Genomic DNA, 19,907 nt, shown 5'->3' with positions numbered 1-19,907 from the left:
ACCCACCCTGCTCCTTCAAGAGTATGCTTGATGAAAATAGCAAAGACGTTAATGCTCTAAAGCCAGGATCAATCATGTGAACTCTCTCCCATGCCCCTCAATACCTCCTCTATCCTTCAATCTCATTCTCTTCAACCCTTAAAATAGCTTGTTCAGTGTCTTTCCTCAACATCATCCCTGTTAATGCCCTGATAAGAAATGCTCACATTCAAAAATTTGCCAGGAGTTCTGTTAATCCCTTTCTTTTAAACTTTAATTAGATCAGTTTGTGGATTCCAGGACATGGGGATAGCCCCTGGTCAGCCCAGACCAGTCCCAAGACAGACAACCACTTCAGTCCAGCCACTTCACCTGAGCCCAGCTCAGTGCCCTCCAGTCCAGAACAGAACAGGATTACATTCAATCCTGAGTTCCTGAATCCAGGGTTTTTATTACAGGGGTGGATTGTTGATGAACTCTTCCAGAGCCAGGACACTCCTTAGGCTGGAGAAAACCCTCACTCACCGTTTTCTTGCCATGGGTTAGTGTGATTTCATGTGAGTCTGGGATCCGCTTCACCGGCTTCTGCCAAAAGACAAAAGGGACATCATTACTCACCCAGCCTCAAACAGCAAGTTCAATTCATGTTCTCTGACTGTAAATAACCCAGTGTCCGAGTCCAATAGTATCTTGGTCCTGCAGCTCCAGGACTCCTGCCTGGCCCACCTCCCAAGAGCACTGGAGGTCAGGCACCCACACTCACTCACCCCACCCCAAGATTCTCCTCCCTGACACACACCACACCAACACACAGAGCTCCAAAGGGCAGGCCACCACCCCTCCTCCAGTCAAGTTCCAGAATATGATTAATTTGGTCCCATGTCCAGACTTGTGTGTAAAGAAATCAAGCGTCTGTGCCCTTTTTGCAGCCTGCATGAGCCCAACTACTAGTAAACCCATTTTTTAACTTCTTCTTTCACAGGATGTGGCTTCGCTGGTTAGGCTATCATTTCTTGCTCATCGCTAATTGCCATTGAGAAGGTGGTGGTGAGCTGCCTTCTTGAACCGCTGCAGTCCATGTGGTGTAGGTATACCTACAGTGCTGTTAGGGAGTTCCAGGATTTTGACCCAGTGACAGTGAAGGAATGGCGATTCCAATTTATTTCAATATATTAAAATATTCCAATATATTTCCAAGTCATGACAGGAAGTGTGGCTTAGAGGGGAGCTTGCAGGTCGTGGTTTTCCCATGCATCAACTCCTCTTGTCCTTTTGGGTGGGAGAGGTCACAGGTTTGGAAGGTGCTGATGAAGGAGGCTCGATGAGTCGTGTTCAGAACTAGAGATAGTTTAAGTAAGTTATATTTATACTTTTGGGTCTGTTGGGAGTAAGTTGTAGTTTTACGTTTAATTTAGTTTGTGTTTCTGTATTTGTGTGTTAAGAAAGGGGGGAATCTTGAGTTTTAGTTTCACTCTCAAAGTCGCCTGCAAGTCATGTACTTTGGTTCATGTACCTTTAATTTGAATGAGGTTTTATGACTCGAAGTGGAAAACTGGACTGTTGCCTAGCAACAGGGGGCCTACAAATACAGGGAGAAACAGATCAGCAGTTTTTTAGTTCAGATGAAACCAGGAGCCAGGAGAAGCTGGACACAGCAAAGGGAACTCCAGAGAGCAGATTTCCCAAAAGAACAGAAAGGTCCGAAAGCCAAGGAGTGGGACAGAAAGGAGGGGCCCCAAGAAGACCTTCTAGTCAAAGAAAAAGAGCAAGAATCTGGAAAAGATCCTGTTAAGTGAAGTTAAGAGTGAGGAGCAGAAGGCTCCAAGCTTAAAGGAAGAAGCCGCAGAACACAGACTTAAAGCAAAGTAGGCTTGTGAGAAGCCAGAAGATCTGAGGAAACAGCCATAATTTGATGACTCCTTACTATGAGCATGTGAAGCAGTAGTGTTCTGTTGGCACAGCTGAGTACCTGAGAGAGAGTATGTGTGGAGGGCAAAGCTTCAATGCATGTGGTGATCCAGGGGAGAAGCTCGAAACCTTAGAGGTGGATCCTTGTGGAAGGCATCCAAGAGAAAGCGACTTTTGGGAGAAGATTCCAAAGCCAGGTCTTTGAGAGTGGAGATTGGAAATCCTCAAGTGAAACACAAAGTTCATTGAGACCTGTTGGCTCACGGTGTGACATGCGTCTGGGGGGAGTTGATGAGGGATCCATATTATCTGTTTGGGGTGGTATCTGTCACTTGATTTCAGAGTATGGTGTGTCTGTCCACAGGTCACCAATTGGTTTACATGGACTATGTGCTTATTGTGAACATTAGAATATAAGATAACTTTTGTAACTTGCGTTTTCCTTATAAATCTGAATATGTCTGTAAAAGGTACACATGTGGGTGAAGGAGTATTATAGTACAGTTCATTTATTTTTATTATTCATTCAGGGCAGGTGGGCTTCAATAGCTGGGCCAGCATTTATTGCCCATTCCTAGTTGCCCTTGAGTAGGTGATGGTGAGCTGCTTTCTTGAACCGCTGCAGTCCATGTAGTGTAGGTACACCCACAGTGCTGTGAGAGTGGGTGTTCTAGGATTTTGACCCAGCGACAGTGAAGGAACAGCAACTTATTTCCAAGTCAGGATGGTGAGTGACTTGGAGGGAAACTTCCAGGTGGTGGTATTCCCATGTATCTGCTGCCCTTGTCCTTCTAGATGGTAGTGGTCATGGGTTTGGAAGGTGCTGTCTAAAGAGCCTTGGTGAATTCCTGCAGTGCATCTTGTAGATGGTACACACTGCTGCTTTGAATCGGTGGTGGGGGGAGTGAATGTTTGCAGATGTGGTGCCAATCAAGCAGGCTGCTTTGTCCTGGATGGTGTCAAGCTTCTTCAGTGTTGTGGAAATTGCACTCATCCAGGCAAGGAGGGAATATTCCATCACACTCTTTGATTTGCACCTTGTATGGGGGACAGGCTTTGGGGGAGTCAGGAGGTGAGTTACTCATCGCACAATTCCTAGCCTCTGACCAGCTCTTGTAGCCACAGTATTTATATGGCTAGTCTAGTTCAGTTTTTGGTCAATGGTAACCCCCAGGATGTTGATAGTGGTGGATTCAGTGATGGTAATGCCATTGAACATCAAGGGGCGATGGTTGGATTCTCTCTTGTTGGAGATGGTCATTGCCTGACACTTGTGTGGCGCAAATATTGCTTGCCACTTGTCAGCCCAAGCCTGGATATTGCCTGGTCTTGCTGCATTTGGACATGGACTGCTTCAGTATGAGGAGTTGTGAATGGTGCTGAACATTGTGCAATCATCAGCGAACATTCCAACTTCTGAGCTTATGATGGAAGGATTGTCATTGATAAGCAGCTGAAGATGGCTGGGCTGAGATCACCACCCTGAGGAACTCCTGCAGTGATGTCCTAGAGCTGAGATGACTGACCTCCAACAACCACAACATCTTCCTTTGTGCCAGGTATGACTCCAACATTTTTTTGTTTAATAAATGTTTTGTTCTTTTGTTAGAAGTTCATCAGCTGACTTTGTTCAGTTCCTGCCCTCCATGTTTCTAAACAAAAAATAATCGTTAGAATCTGTCAGGTTGGGTTCCACCCTGGGATCCGACTTGTCCAGTAGCGACATCAGCTGATATAACAGTTGCTGCAGTGCATTTTGGAAGGGGACTCATTGCTGCCATTGTGCATCGATCGTGGAGGGAGTGAACGTTTAAGGTGGTGAATTGGGTGCCAATCAAGCGGGCTGCTTTGTCCTGAGTGATGTCAAGCTTCTTAAGTGCTGTAGGCGTTGCACTCATCCAGGCAAGTAGAGAGTATTCCATCACACTCTTTGACTTGCGCCTTGTATGGTGGACAGGCTTTGGGGGGTCAGAAGGTCAGTTACTCTCTACAGAATTCCCAATCTTTGACCTGCTTCTACAGCCACAGTATTTATATGGCTGGTCCAGTTCAATTTTTGGTCAATGATAATCTCCCAAAATATTGCTAGTGTGGGATATAGCAACGGTAATGCCGTTGAATGTCAAGTAGAGATGGTCGGACACTCTTATTGGAGATGGTCATCGCCTGGCATGAATGTTACTTGCTACTTATCAGTCCTAGCCTGAATGTTCTCCAGGACTCGCTGCATATGGGCATGAACTGCTTAAGTATCTGAGGAGTCGCAAATGGTACTGAACATTGTGCAATCATCAAGGGACATTCACACTTCTGACCGTATAATGGAGAGGTGGTCATTGATGAACCGAGGGAGGCTTAAAACAGCACGAAGAACAGGAGACCGCAGCCCAAAGGAGACCTAAAACAGCATGAGAAACGAGAGAGAGCAAGCGACCAGCCCCAGAGAGCCTCAGTCTACAGACCAGCCGCATTCTGAGAAAAAAGTTAAGTCACAGGGAGATATCTGAGTGATTGGTTGGTGACTATTTTCTCATTTATCTTTCAAAACACGAGTAACATGAAGTAATTGCAAGATTTTAGGTGTCGCAGGAAGGTTTACAAGCAGTAGTAAAGTTTATTAACAGTAATGGGGTCTAGGTTTCTTGCCTCCAGTTTATAATAAATAATTTGTAAAGGCATGACAGGACAGGTTGGCTGCGTGGAATGCCCATTCTGTAACATGCGGAATGTTGCGGACGCTTCCTGTGGTCTAGACAACCACATGTGCAGGAAACTTGATTGCTAGGTTTTGAAATTTGAGCAATGGTTGGAGTCACTGTGGCGCGTCCACAAGACTGGGAACTATCTGGATAGCACGTTTAGGGAGGTGATTCTACCGCAGGTTGAAAGTACAGGAGGGAGGGTGAGCAGCCAGACGTCGTGGTCCATGTAGGGACCGATGACGTGGATAGGAAGGAGGAGGAGGAGGTCCTGCAAAGAGAGTTTAGGGAGTTAGGTGCTAAGTTGAAGGACAGGACCTCCAGGGTTACGATCTCAGGAGTGCTACCCGTGCCACGTGCTAGTGAGGCTAGAAATAGGAGGATAATGCAGCTAAATACATGGCTAAGGAGATGGTGCAGGAGGGAGGGCTTCATGTTTCTTGACAATTGGGCTCTGTTCCAGCGAAGGTGGGACCTGTTCCGACGGGACGGTTTGCACCTAAACTGGAGGGGGACTAACATCCTTGCAGGTAGGTTTGCTAGTGCTGCTCCGGGGCGTTTAAACTAGATTTGCAGGGGGAGGGGAACCAGAGTGTTAGAGCAGATAGTGAGGTGGAGGAGGATAAAGGTCAAACGAGGAATGCATGTATAGACAGAAATCAAGGGTCCGTAAGAGATAGAAATGTTCTCAGGTGCATCTATTTCAATGCAAGGAGTATTGTCGGAAAGGCAGATGAGCTTAGGGCGTGGATTGGCACATGGGATTATGACATTATTGCTATTAGTGAGACTTGGTTACCAAGAAAGTAGATGAAGGAAAGGCTGTGGATGTTGTCTACATGGACTTTAGTAAGGCCTTTGACAAGGTCCCACATGGGAGGTTAGTTCAGAAGGTTCAGACACTTGGTTTCCATGGAGAGGTTGTAAACTGGATTCGAAATTGGCTGTGTGGGAGAAGACAGAGGGTGGTAGTGGATGGTTGCTTCTCAGACTGGAGGTCTGTGACTAGTGGTGTGCCTCAGGGGGATCTGTGCTGGGACCCTTGTTGTTTGTTGTCTATATCAATGACTTGGGTGATAATGTGGTGAATTGGATCAGCAAGTTTGCTGATGACACTAAGATTGGAGGCGTTGTGGACAGCGAGGAAGGCTTTCAAAGCTTGCAGAGAGATCTGGACCAACTGGAAAAATGGGCCAGAATTTAATGAGGAAAAGTGTGAGGTGTTACATTTTGGAAGGTCAAACCAAGGTAGGACATACACAGTAAATGGTAGGGCACTGAGGAATGCGGAGGAACAAGGGGATCTGGGAGTTCAGATACATAGTTCCCTGAAAGTGGCGTCACAGGTAGACAAGGTTGTGAAGAAAGCTTTTGGCATACTGGCCTTCATAAATCAAAGTATTGAGTATAGGAGTTGGGATGTTATGGTGAGGTTGTATAAGATATTGGTGAGGCCAACTTTGGAGTATTGTGTGCAGTTCTGGTCACCTAACTACAGGAAGGATATCAGTAAGATTGAGAGAGTGCAGAGAAGATTTACTAGGATGTTGCCAGGTCTTAAGGAGTTGAGTTATAGGGAAAGATTAAATAGGTTAGGACTTTATTTCTTGGAACGTAGAAGAATGAGGGGAGATTTGATAGAAGTTTACAAAATTATGAGAGGTATAGACCGTAAATGTGAGTAGGCTCTTTCCACTTAGATTAGGAGAAATAAACATGAGAGGACATGGCTTTAGGGTGAAAGGGGAAGGGTTTAGGGGGACCATTAGGGGGAACTTCTTCAGTCAGAGAGTGGTGAGAGTGTGGAACTGTAAGAATCCCAAGCATGTGTTGACCAGTGAAGGTAGGCTTGCAGCGGACCATCGTCAAGAACCCCTGGCAGATTTCTTAACTAGTACGTCAAGAAAAGGGAGTTGATTTGACTGCTCCATTTGAAAGGTAAATTTGAGAGCAGACGGAGCCCATTAAGATGTGTAAGGAAATGATTATATGCTGCTACAGATTTAAATATAGCAAATGTATCATCCACATACGTGGATGTATGTAAGTGATAGCCGTTTAGGTGTCATTCCATTGAAGACACGTTTCTCATGGAACCCAACAAAGATGTTTGCGAGAGCTGGGCCAAGAGGGGATCTCATGGCAACACCATCAATTTGGGCATAATCAACTGAGCAAGTTGTCACGTTCTTAAGCTCAATGAATCCTGATTCACGCAGTTGGAAGCAGGTGCCAGGAGAAGCTGGACAGAGAAGAGGGAACTGCAGGAGGCAGGTTCCAAAGAACAAAGAAGAAAGTCCCCAAAACCAGGGGCTGGGACAAAAGTTCCCAGGAAGGCAGTGAAGTCAAGGGGCAAGGACAGGAATTTGGAACAGATACTATTCAGTGAAAGTTAAAGTAACAAGCAGAGTAAAAGGCTCATAATTAAAGAGAGGAAGTTGCAGGGAGCAGAATTAAAGCAAAGTGAGCTTGCAAGAAGCCAGAAGATCTGAAGAGACAGCCGAAGATGGGTGACTCCTTACAACGGGCCTGCAGAGGAGTGGTGCTCTGTTAGCACAGCTGAGTATCTGAAAGAGTGCATGGAAGGTGAAGCTTGAAGACGGCAGAGAGGAAATGTTATTTGGGAGAATGTTCTTTAAGAGTGGAGATTCACACTCCTGTGAAAGACAGAGCTTCTGGGGGAGTTGATGAGAGGTCCATAGCATCTGTTTGGGGTTGCATCTGTTGCTTGATCTTGGAGTGTGGTGTGTCTGACCACAGGTCACCTATTGGTTGACATAAACTATATACATACTGTAAACATTAGAGTATAAGAAATTTTTTTAACTTGCGTTATTCTTACAAATCTGTATATATCTGTGAAAGTGTGGATGTGGATGAAGGAGTATTGTAATATAGTTCATCTTTGTCTTGTTTAATCTATGTTTTATTATTTTGTTAAAAGCACATCAGCAGGCCCTGTGACTCTGTTCAGTAGCTGCCACCACATTTCTAAACAAAAAATAAAAGTTAGGATTTATCAGGCCAGGTTCGACCCAGGGATTTGACTTGTCCAGCAGTATCGTCAGCTGGGATCGGAACACTTATCCAACCTTTGCGCTTGTGTGTGGTTGGGGGGGGAGGGGGGGCACCACATATTCATTTTTTTCCTCACTCAAGGAACTGGTGAGCAATTTCAGAAAGATAAGGTTTGGCATATCTTTGAACTGATATTCAAAAAAAAGTACTAGGGGGAGGCAATGGCGTAGTGGTATTGTCGCTGGACTAGTAATCCAGAGGCCCAGGGTAATGCTCTGGGGACCCGGGTTTGAATCCCACCATGGCAGATGGTGGAACCTGAATTCAAAAACAATCTGGAATTAAAAGTCTGATGGTGACCATGAAACTATTGTCAATTGTTGTAAAAACCCATCTGGTTCACTAATGTCCATCAGGGAAAGAAATCTGTTGTCCTTACCTGGTCTGGCCTACATGTGACTCCAGTCCCACAGCAATGTGGTTGACTCTTAACTTCCCACTGAACAAGGGCAATGAGGGATAGGCAATAAATGCTGGCGACATTCACATCCCATGAATGGATAAAAAAACAATAGCAATGGCTGGAGAATCCGGAGACTGGGAGTAAGGCAGACACACCCACACCCGCCTACCCTCACATTTTAACCCACACTCGCTCTGGCCCGCACTCCCACTCACTCCCCACCCGCCCCACACACAGACACCCAACACATTCGTGCATGCATGCCACCACATCCACTCTCCCTCTCCTCCCCACATGCATGCTTGCCCCCCTCCTCCTTGCCCCACATGCATGTCCCCCTCCTCACCGTGTGCACACCCGCCCATGCCCCCTCCTCGCTGCAGCTCCTGCTCCCCCCCCCGCACACACTCCCTCCCTGCTGCCCATGCACACTTCCTCACCTTCACCTTTGATCACTTTTCACACTAGGTTTCTGTGCCTCAAAGGAAGGTGAATTTGTTGTAAACCATGCATTAATTCTTTAAATGCTAGCCATTGCCCATCTATCATCATGCATTTTAACATAGTTTCCCAATCTACTACTACAGCCAACTTTTCCCATCATGCCTTCATAGCTTCCTTTGTTGAAATTAAGACCCTGGCTTCAGATTGAACTACATCATTTTCAAAGTTCATGTAAAATTCCAGCATATTACAGTCACTCTTCCCAAAAGGATCCTTTACAATGAGATCATTAATTAGCCATTTCTCATTGCACTAGGTCTAAAATAGCCCATTCTCTAGTTGGTTCCTCAGCAAACTGTTCCAGAAAATCATCTCATAAAAATTCAGGAATTCATCCTCCACAGCATTGGTGCTAATTTAGTTTACCCAGTATATATGTAGATTGAACTCCTCCGTGATTACAATATTACCCTTGCTACATGCACTCGAATTTCCTGATTTATGCCATGTCATACATTACCACCACTGTTTGGTGGCCAATAAATAACTCCCACCTATATTTGCTGCCCCTTGCTGTTTCTTAGTTCCATCCAAACTGATCCTACATTTTGAACTGCTGATCTAAGATCCGCTATCATGAAGGTATGATCTCATCCTTTATTAACAGCATTACTCCACCTCCTTTACTTTATTGCCTAACCTTCCTAAATGTTGAATACCCTTGAACTTTAAGTTTTTTTCTTCATTCTTTCATGGAATGCAGGCGTCACTGGTCATCCCTAATTGCTCTTGAAGTGAGCAGCTTAATAGGCCATTTCAGAGCGCAACCACATTGCTCTGGATCTGGAGTCACATGTAGGCCAGACCAGGTAAGGACAGCAGATTTTCTTCCCTAAAAAGTTCAGACAAGTTTTCCATTCCAAATTTATCAGTTGAATTTAAATTCCACCAGTTGCTATGGTGGGATTTGAACCCATGTCCCTATAGCATTAGCCTGGACTTCTGGATTACTATTCCAGTGACATTATCACTCCGCCACCATCTCCCCCAAAATTTCCTGCACCAAAGTTACCAGCCTTGCATCTACATCTCCATAATGGTAATTATATCACACCTGTTTACTTCTGTTTGTGTTGTCAATTCATCTACTTTGTTGTCATTGCTGGATGCATTCAGATAGAGTTCCTTTAAATTTCACCTTTTAACACTTTTCTGTATTTTGACCCTATTTGATGCTGCCCTCTTCCTGCTGCCTTCCAATTCTGGTTGCTACTTTTCTTCCTACCATTACTAGCTTTGTTTCTTTGCTATCTGAATTCTCTTTTTGATTCCCATCCCCTTGCCAAGCCAGGCCCAAGGGGCCAAATGACCTACTCCTGTTCCTTGTTTGTATGTTCATAGTTCAAACCCTTCCCATAATTGGCAAATCTTCCCATGACGATATTGGTCCCAGTCCTGCTGAGGTGTAACCCAGCTACCTTGTACATGTCCGACCTGCCCAAGAAATGACCTCAGTGTCTCAGATAACAAAAGCCCTCCCTCCTGCAACGTCTGTCCAGCCTTGCATTCATTTGCTCTATCTTCCTATTTCTGTACTCACTAGTACGTGGTGCATGCAGTAATCTTGAGATGACTGTCATTGAAGTCCTGCTTTTTAATCTCTACCCTAGCTCTCTCAAATCAGCTTTCAGGACTTCATCCCTCTTTCTATAGTCATTGACATTGATGTGGGCCATGATCTCTGGCTGTTCACTCTCCCCATTCACTGTCCCTCATAAGAATGTCCTGCAGTCACTTAGTGACATCCTTGACCCTGGCACCAGACAGGCAACATGCCATCCTGAAGTCATGTCTGTTCCCCAAGCTATTGAATCCCATATCACTATTGCTTTTCCACTCTTCTTCCTCCCTTCCTGTGCAGCTGAGCCACCTGTATTCCATCACAGTCCTGACTTGTACCTTGCAGATGGTGGACAGGCTTTGGGGAACATAAGAACATTAGAAATAGGAACAGGAGGAGATCATTCGACTCCTCGAGCCGGCTCCACCATTCAATAAGATCACGGCTGATCTTCGTCTTTCAATTTCCACATTCCCATCTAACTACCATAACCTTTGATTTCCTTGGCTAACAAGAATCTATCTACCTCTGCCTTAAAAATAGTCAATGAACCCACTTCCACCACCATCTGAGGCACAGAATTCCAAAGTCACACAACCCTCTGGGAGAAAAAAATTTCTCCTCATCTCTGTCCTAAAAGGGCGACCCTAATTTTGAAACAGTTTCCCCTAGTTCTGGACACACACAAGAGGAAACATCCTTTTGACATCCACCTTGTCAAGGCCATTCAGGATCTTGTATACTTGAATAAATCACCTCTCACTCTTCTAAACTCCAGTGGAAACAAGCCCAATGTGTCCAACCTTTCCTCAGAAGACAACCCACTCATTCATTTGAACCGCCTCCAGTGCATTTACATCCTTCCTTAAAAAAGGACACCAAACTGCACACAGTATTTGAGATACGGTCTCACCAATGTCCTGTATAACCAAAGCATAACACAGAATCAGACGGTGCAGAAGAGGCCCTTTGGCCCATCGAGTCTGCACAGACATGTGAGAAACACCTGACCTACCTACCTAATCCCATTTACCAGCACTTGGCCCATAGCCTTGAATTTATGACATGCCAAGTGCTCATCCAGGTACTTTATAAAGGATGTGAGGCAACCCGCCTCCACCACCCTCCCAGGCAGTGCATTCCAGACCGTCACCACCCTCTGGGTAAAAACGTGTTTTCCTCACATCCCCCCTAAACCTCCTGCCCCTCACCTTGCGCTTATGTCACCTCGTGACTGACCCTTCAACTAAGGGCAACAGCTGAGTCCTATCCACCCTGTCCATGCCCCTCACGATCTTGTACACCTCCATCAGGTCGCCCCTCAGTCTTCTCTGTTCCAACGAAAACAACCCAAGTCTATCCAACCTCTCTTCATAACTTAAAATGTTTCATCCCAGGCAACATCCTGGTGAATCTCCTCTGCACCCCTCCAGTGCAATCACATCCTTCCTATAATGTGGTGACCAGAACTGCAAACAGTACTCCAGGTGTGGCCTCACCAAGGTTCTACACAACACCAACATGATCTCCCTACTAGTGTAATCGATGCCTCGATTGATAAAAGCAAGTGTCCCATATGCCTTTTTCACCATCCCACTGACATGCCCCTCCGCCTTCAGAGATCTTTGGACACACACGCCAAGGTCCCTTTGTTCCTCAGAATTTCATAGGGTCATGCCATTCATTGAATACTTCCTTGTCAAATTACTCCTTCCAAAGTGTATCATCTCACACTTTTCAGGGTTAAATTCTATCTGCCATTTATCTGCCCATTTGACCATCCCATCTATATCTTCCTGTAGCCGAAGACACTCAACCTCACTGTTAACCACCCAGCCAATCTTTGTGTCATCCGCAAAATACTAATCCTACCCCCCACGTAGTCATCTATGTTTTTTATATAAATGACAAATAGTAGAGGACCCAGCACATATCCCTGTGGTACGCCATTGGACACTGGCTTCCAGCCATTAAAGGATCCTTCTGTCATCAGACTCTGTCTCCTACAACTAAGCCAATTTTGAATCCATCTTATCAAATGACCCTGTATCACATATGCATTTGCCTTCTTTATAAGTCTCCCATGTGGGACTTTGTCAAAGGCTTTGCTGAAATCCAGATAAACTACATCAACTGCACTACCCTCATCCACACACCTGGTCACCTCCTCAAAATATTCAATCAAATTTATTAGGCATGAGCTCCCCCTAACAAAGCCATGCTGACTATACCTGATCAAACCAAGTCTCATCAAGTGGAGATAGATTCTCTTCTTCAGAATTTTCTTCAATAGTTTTCCGACCACTGACATGAGACTCACTGGTCTGCAGTTCCATGGCTTATCTCTACAACTGTTCTTAAATAGTGGAACCACATTAGCTGTTCTCCAGTCTTCTGGCACCTCCCCCGTGGCCAAAGAGGAATTAAAAATTTTGGTCAGAGCCCCTGCAATCTCCTCCCTTGCCTCCCTCAGCAGTCTGGGACACAAATCATCCGGACCTGGGGATTTGACCACTTTTAAGCCTGCCAACACCTCCAATACCTTGTCACTCTCTATATCAATTTGCTCAAGAACCTCGCAGTCTCTCTGTCTGAGTTCGATACCTTCATCCTCATTCTCTTGGGTGAAGGTGGATGTGAAGATCCTTACTTTTATGTTCAATCTCTCTCATAATAAAGGATAGCATTCCATTAGACTTCTTAATTATTTGCAGTACCTGCATACTAACTTTTTGTGACTCGTGCTGGAACACCTAGATCCCTCTGCACCTCAGAATTATGCAGTACTGTTAGGAAGGGCATTGCAGGATTTTCACCCAACGAAAATGAAGGGACTGCAACTTAGACCCAAGTCAGGATGGTGTGTGGCTTGGAGGGGAATGTTGTTATGATCCCAGCTGATGTTAGTACTGGACAAGTCCAATCCCGGGATGCAACCTGGCTTGATAGATCTCCATTTAAGTAATACTCTGCATTTTTGTTCTGTCAGGAGATGAGTTATTCACCGCAGGATTCCTAGCCTCTGACCTGCTCTTGTAACGACAGTATTTATACGGCTAGTCCAATTCAGTTTCTGGTCAATGGTAACCCCAGGATGTTGATAATGGGGAATTCAGCGATGGTAATGCCATTGAATATCATGGGGAGATGGTCATTGCCTGGCAGTTGTGTGGCGCGAATGTTACTTGCCATTTGTCAGCCCAAGCCTGAATATTGTCCAGGTCTTGCTGCATTTGGACATGGACTGCTTCAGTATCTGAGGAATCGCGAATGGTGCTGAACATTGTGCAATCATCAGGGAACATCTCCACTTCTGACCTTATGATGGAAGGATGGTCCCTGATGAAGCAGCTGAAGATGTTTGGGTTTAAGACATCACCCTAAGGAACTCCTGCACTGATGTCCTGGAATTGAGATGATTGACCTCAAACAACCACAACCATCTTCCTTTGTGCTGTACAAAAAAATAAAAGTTAAGATCTATCAAGCCAGGTTGCACCCCGGGATTGGACTTGTCCAGTACTAACATCAGTTGGGATCATAACAACATTCCCCTCCAAGCCACACACCATCCTGACTTGGGTCTATGTTGCAGTCCCCTCATTTTCGTTGGGTGAAAATCCTGCAACGCCCTTCCTAACAGTACTGTGGATATGCCGACGCCCGATGGGTTGCAATGTTTAAAGAGGGAACACATCACTTTCTCAAAAGCAATTTGGGATCAGCAACAAATGCTGGTCTTGTCAGTGACACTCACGTGCCATGAAACAAATAAAGAGTGTAAAAGCACAGGATGCGGCCATTCAGCTCATTATTATGCCAACTCTGTCCAATCAGTCCCATTCCCCCGCTCTATTCCTTTTTGAAATCATTCATTGTCTCTGCTTCCACCACCCCTGCAGGCAGAAAGCTGCAGGTCATTTCCACTCATTGCACAAAAAATGTCCTTACATCCCCCTTCATCTCTTGCCCAAGACCTTAAATCTGTGACTCTATTCAAAGCCTTGCTAAAATCCACACAGACTACATCAAATGAACTATCCTCATTGATGTACCATGCTTGGTTCTACAACCCGTAATGGAAATAACCTCACTCACTTCATCCTCATCATCCTCTTCCTCGTCGTCCTCCTCCTCATCATCTGTTTCAATTTGTGGTTTACCATATCCCGGGGGTAGAGGGGGGCCCACAGCACTCTCCCCTTCCTCAATAGCCAATCTACAGAGCTGGGGCGGTAAAGGGGGACCAATTCTTTCACTTGAGCTGTCACTGTCATCACTCTCACTTCCACTGTCAACAGGCAACCTGCCAAGGAGATAATCGATAATGAGATGTGTAGCACAAACAAAACCCAACACCAACAACACTGCAGGAGAGACTATGATGGGAGCTTATAAGAAAGAAACTACAATAACCCTGGGCGAATTTAATCTTCATAAAAATTGAACCAATCTCATTGGCAAAGGTAGCTTAGAGCATGAGGTCATCGAGTGTATTCAGGACAGTCTATTAGAACAATATTTTCCGGAACCAACCAGGGGCCAGTGAATATAATCCAAATCGACTCAATCTCTCCTCATATGTCAGTCCCACCATCCCAGGAATCAGTCGGGTAAACCTTCGCTGTACTCCCTCTACAGCAAGAACATCCTTCCTCAGATAATATTCCAAAGGTGGCCTCACCATGGCCCTGAATAATTGCAGCAAGACATCCCTGCTCCTGTACTCGAATCCTCTCGCTTTGAAGGCCAACATAGCATTTGCCTTCTTTACCACCTGCTGCACCTGAATGCTTACCTTCAGTGACTGGTGTACGAGAACACCCAGGTCTCATTGCATATTCCCCCCTCTCAATTTATAGCCATTCAGATAATAATCTGCCTTCCTGTTTTTGCTACCAAAGTGGATAATCTCACATTTATCCACATCATACTGCGTCTGCCATTCATTTGCCCACTTACTCAGCTTGTCCAAATCACACTGAAGCATCTCTGTATCCTCCTCACAGCTCACCCACCCACCCAGCTTTGTGTCATCTGCAAATAAGGAGATATTACATTTAGTTCCCTCATCTAAATCATTAACATATATTGTGAATAGCTGGGGTCCCAGCACCAATCCCTGTGGTATCCCACTAGTCACTGCATGCCATTCGGAAAAAGACACGTTTATTCTTTGTTCCCTGTCTGCCAACTAGTTTTCTATCCATCTCAATACACTACCCCCAATCCCATGCGCTTTAATTTTACACGCTCATCTCATATGTGGGACTTTGTCGAAAGCCTTCTGAAAGTCCAAATAAACCACATCCACTGGCTCCCCCTCATCAACCCTACTTGTAACATTCTCAAAAAGTTCCAGTAGATTTGTCAAGCATGATTTCCCTTTCATAAATCCATGCTGACTCTGTCCGATTGTGCAGTTTTCCAAGTACTCAGCTATTAAATCTTTTATAATGGATATAAAGATCTAAATGCAGCAGCAGTTCAGAGAAGGTTTACTAGACTAATACCAGGAATGGGTGGGTTGTGTCATGAGGAAAGGCTGGACAGGCTAGGTTTGTACCCACTGGAATTTAGAAGACTAAGAGGCAACTGAACTGAACCTTTAAGATCCTGAGGGGTCTTGACAGGCTGGATGTGGAGAGGACATTTCTTCTAGTGGGAAAATCTAGAACTAAGGGTCACTGCTTAAAAATAAGAGGTCGCTCATCTAAGACAGAGATGAGGAGAAATTTTTTCTCTCAGAGGGTCAGAAGTCTTTGGAACTCTCTCCTTCAAAAGGCAATGGAAGAAATTAGAGAGCAGTGCAAGAATTATAAGGTAACCATAATGGGGGGACTTCAATTATCTAAATATAGACTGAGATTAGAATAGTAAAAAGGGACAAGAGGGACGAAAGTTCCTGTAATGTGTTCAAGATAATTTTCTGCAGCAGTATGCTTCTAGTTCAACGAGAGGACATGTACTTTTGGACCTGGTTCTGGGCAATGAGTTTGCCTAAGTGATCAAATATCAATGGGAGAGCCTCTAGAGGGGTCAAAGGTAATTGGTGGTAAGCAGGAATGTGGGGTTGAGGTTACAATCAGATCAGCCATGATCTTATTGAATGGCGGAGCAGGCTTGAGGGGCCGAGTGGCCTACTAGCGCTCCTAATTTGCATGCTCATATGGTTCACCCATGTCATTTAGGGGAGGAAATCTGCCATCCTTGGCATGTCTGTCCTACATGACTTCTGATCAACAGCAATACGGCTGATTCTTAACTGGCCTCTGAAATAACCCAGCAAGCCACTCAATTCAAGGGCAATTAGGAATGGGCAACAAATGCTGGACTTGCCAGAGACGCCCAGATCCCATGAAAGAACAAAATGGAAGGCAGCAAAGTGGAGTTAAGGTCAATGATCAGCCACGATCGTAATAAATGGTACAGCTGGCTTGACATACATACGTACATACAAACATACGAATTAGTAGCAAGAGTAGGCCACTCAGCCTCTCATGCCCGCTCCACCATTCAATAACATCTTGGTTGATCTGACTGCAACTTCATCTTACTCTTACCTCTTACTCTTCTAAACTCCAGTGGATACAAGCCAAGTCTGTCGAACCTTCTCTCGTAAGACAACCCACCCATTCCTGGTACTAGTCCAGTAAACCTTCTCTGAAATGCTTCAAACGCATTTATATCTTTCCTTAAATAAGGTGACCAATACTGTACACAATGCTCCAGACATGGTCTCACCAGTGTCCCGTACAACTGAAACATAACCTCCCTACTTTTGAGTTCGCCCAGGTCCCTCTGAATCTCAGAGCCCTGCAATCATTTAGATAACATGATTTTTTATTCTTCCTGCCACAATGGGCAATTGCACATTATTTTCCTACCTATCTTTGTGCCATCAGCAAATTTAGCAACCACACCTTCGGTCCCTTCATCCAAGTCATTTATCTTAATTGTAAACAGTTGAGGCCCCAGCACTGATCCCTCTGGCACCCCACTCATCACATCCTACCAACCAGAAACAAAACCAATCATGCCGACTCTACTTCCTGTTAGCTAGCCAATCTTCTATCCAAGCCTATATGTCACCCCCTACACCATGAGCTTTTATTTTCCGCAATTCCCTTTGATGTGGCACTTTATCAAATGCCTTCTGGAAATCTAAGTACAGTACATCCACTGGTTCCCCATTATCCACAGCACATGTGACCCCTTCAAAAAACTCCAATAAACTGATTAAACATGATTTCACTTTCACAAAATCATGCTGATTCTGTCTGATTGCCTTGAATTTTCTAAGTGCCCTGCCATAACATCTTTAATAATGGCCTTTAATAATTTCCTTATGACAGACATTAGGCTAACAAGCCTGCAGTTTCCTGCTTTCAGTTTCTCTCCCTTTATGAATAAAGAAGTTATATTTGCTATTTTCTAATCTAATGGAATCTTCCCCAAATCTAGGGAATTTTGGAAAATTAAAGCCAACCCATCAACTATCTCACTAGCCACTTCTTTTTAGACCCCTGAGGGTGATGTCCATCCAGATCTGGGGATTTGTCAGACCGCGGCTCCAACAATTTGTTCAATACCACTTCCCTGGTGATTGTAATTTTCCTGAGTTCCTCCCTCCCTTCCATTTCCTGATTTACAGCTATTTCTGGGATTGTTACTTGTATCCTCTATAGTGAAGACAAATGCAAAATAACTGTTCAATTCATTTGCCATCTCCTTATTTGCCATTAATTCTCCAGACGCACTCTCTATAGGACCAACACTCACTTTGTTAACTTATCTTATTTAAATATCTATAGAAACTTATACTGTATAAAATTTATAAAATTTCTAGTTCGCTTTCTCTCATACTCTAACTTTTCCCTCCTTATTAATCTTTTTGTCATTCTTTGCTGTTCTATCTTTTCTGTCCGATCTTCTGACCTGACACCTGACTTTGCGCAATTAAATGCTTTTTCTTTAAGCTTGATATTACCTTTAACTTTTTTAGTTAACCATGGATGGTGGGCCCTCCCCTTGGAATTTTTCTTTCTCATTGGATTGTACCTATTCTGTGTATTTTGAAATATCCCTTTAAACAGCTGCCACAGCATTTCTATTGACCTATCCCTTAACCTCATTTGCCAGTTCACTTTAGCTAGCTCTGCTTTCACGCCCTCATAACTGCCACCATCCAAGTTTAAAACACCAGTCCTGGACCCACTCTTCTCTCCTCAAAAGGAATGCAAAACTTAAACATACCAAGAACGCCACTGTTGTCTACTGCTGCTCCTATATCTTATGCTCACAAACACGCAAACATACCCAACACAGATGCGGCACACACCCCTGCGTGAGCAGGGAGGGGCCAGTTATTTGCTTACTACCTGGTAGAGTCTCCAGGGTCGCCTTTCCTAGTGGGGGAATCTGATCTCCCAGTGGAGCTTGGTGATTCTCGGCATGCATCCACACTCCTCTGCTCCTCTGACGATAAAAAACATCAAATGTTCAGATTAAACAAGAATGAAGGCAAGCCAGGTTTCACAATGACTGAGTTAAGACTCCTGATGAACTGGCTTGTAAAAATGTAGGGAGACACACAAGCCAATCCCCAGATACCAACCACAATCCTGATCTTACCCAGCACTTTCCTGCTCCGCTCAATGGCAGTCCGACGAGTCTGTTCAAATATAGCCTCCAAGTCAAAGGTTCTGGCTTTCTTTCCTGGGAGAAAAAACAACAAATTACATTTACTTAGTGCTACTTTAACATATCAACTACTAATGTGTTTCACTGGGCCACTAGCAATTCATTGCAATGACATTTCAAAATGTCAAAAACACAAACTAACAAAGAGGAACAACAGAAATGAGCAGAGTCAAACATTTGTAATTAAACTCAACCGAAAAGCATTCAAAGTCTTTGTCTGTCAGCTCAGTGTCAACAATCTCACTGCCAAGTTCCACTGTAATGACTTGGGCCCCATAATCTGGCCTGAAATTCCTGACTCAGGATAAAGGGAAATCTGTCCCATTGGAGGTGGCCTCTTTACAATGGTATATTAAACTAAGCTGCTGTCTTCATGTTCAGGCAGGTCCTAAAGATTTCATGTTACTGTTTGAAGAGGTAATGGTCATTCGCCCTAGTATCCTGTAGCCAGATTTCCTCCATCAACACATAACAGACTAATTGCACATATCTCTCTCTGATGATTATGGGGTTTTGTTATGTGCCAACAAATCACAAGCACTTTAATGGCTGTAAATGACTTTCCGACACACCTGGGTTGGAAAAGGTGCGAGATCAAGGCAACTAATTTTCCTGATGGAAATTCCACACTGAACTGGGCCAAATCTTCCCTTTTCATCACCTCAATCTCAAGTCTTTCCTGAAAAAAATAGCAAACACTGCCCAACAAACTGTTCAGACAATACTGTAGCTAGTGTAGATTCTGCACCTGTCCACCATTTACAAAGCACAAGTCAGGATTATGATGGAACACTCTCCACTTGCCTGGATAAGTGCAGTCCTAAAAACACCATCCAGGACAAAGCAACCTGCTTGATTGGCACCCTATCCAACACCTTAAACATTTTTTGTTAACAATCCCACAATTCAAGGATGTCGTCTACTCAGGGTCACAGGTTTTTGCCATGGGTCTTTATGTGACTGAACAGGCCAATTCTTGACCCTTAGATCTTTGGGCACGTGTGACAGGACATCCCACGAACTAGTGCAGTGTCTGCTTCCTTTTCTTCTCTGCCATCAGTCTGCCTCATTA

General features: G+C 44.5%; 1 protein-coding gene across 1 annotated transcript in view; it reads right to left on the bottom strand.

Moving 5' to 3' along the window:
• LOC121276697 (WD repeat-containing protein 70) overlaps positions 1-19,907 on the bottom strand; it is a 152,949-nt gene that overhangs the window by 125,931 nt on the left and 7,111 nt on the right. Inside the window, exons 3-6 of the mRNA XM_041185241.1 lie at positions 18,767-18,850; positions 18,514-18,610; positions 14,231-14,438; positions 505-564 (exon numbers count right to left, since the gene is read on the bottom strand). Coding sequence (XP_041041175.1) covers positions 505-564; positions 14,231-14,438; positions 18,514-18,610; positions 18,767-18,850 — 449 coding nt within the window. The remainder of the gene's footprint in view (positions 1-504; positions 565-14,230; positions 14,439-18,513; positions 18,611-18,766; positions 18,851-19,907) is intronic.

This window comes from Carcharodon carcharias, chromosome 4 (assembly GCF_017639515.1).
Source record: "Carcharodon carcharias isolate sCarCar2 chromosome 4, sCarCar2.pri, whole genome shotgun sequence".
Taxonomy (NCBI): Eukaryota; Metazoa; Chordata; class Chondrichthyes; order Lamniformes; family Lamnidae; genus Carcharodon; species Carcharodon carcharias.
The sequence above is the reverse complement of the archived record's forward strand: the minus strand, read 5'-3'. Positions and strand labels throughout refer to the sequence as shown.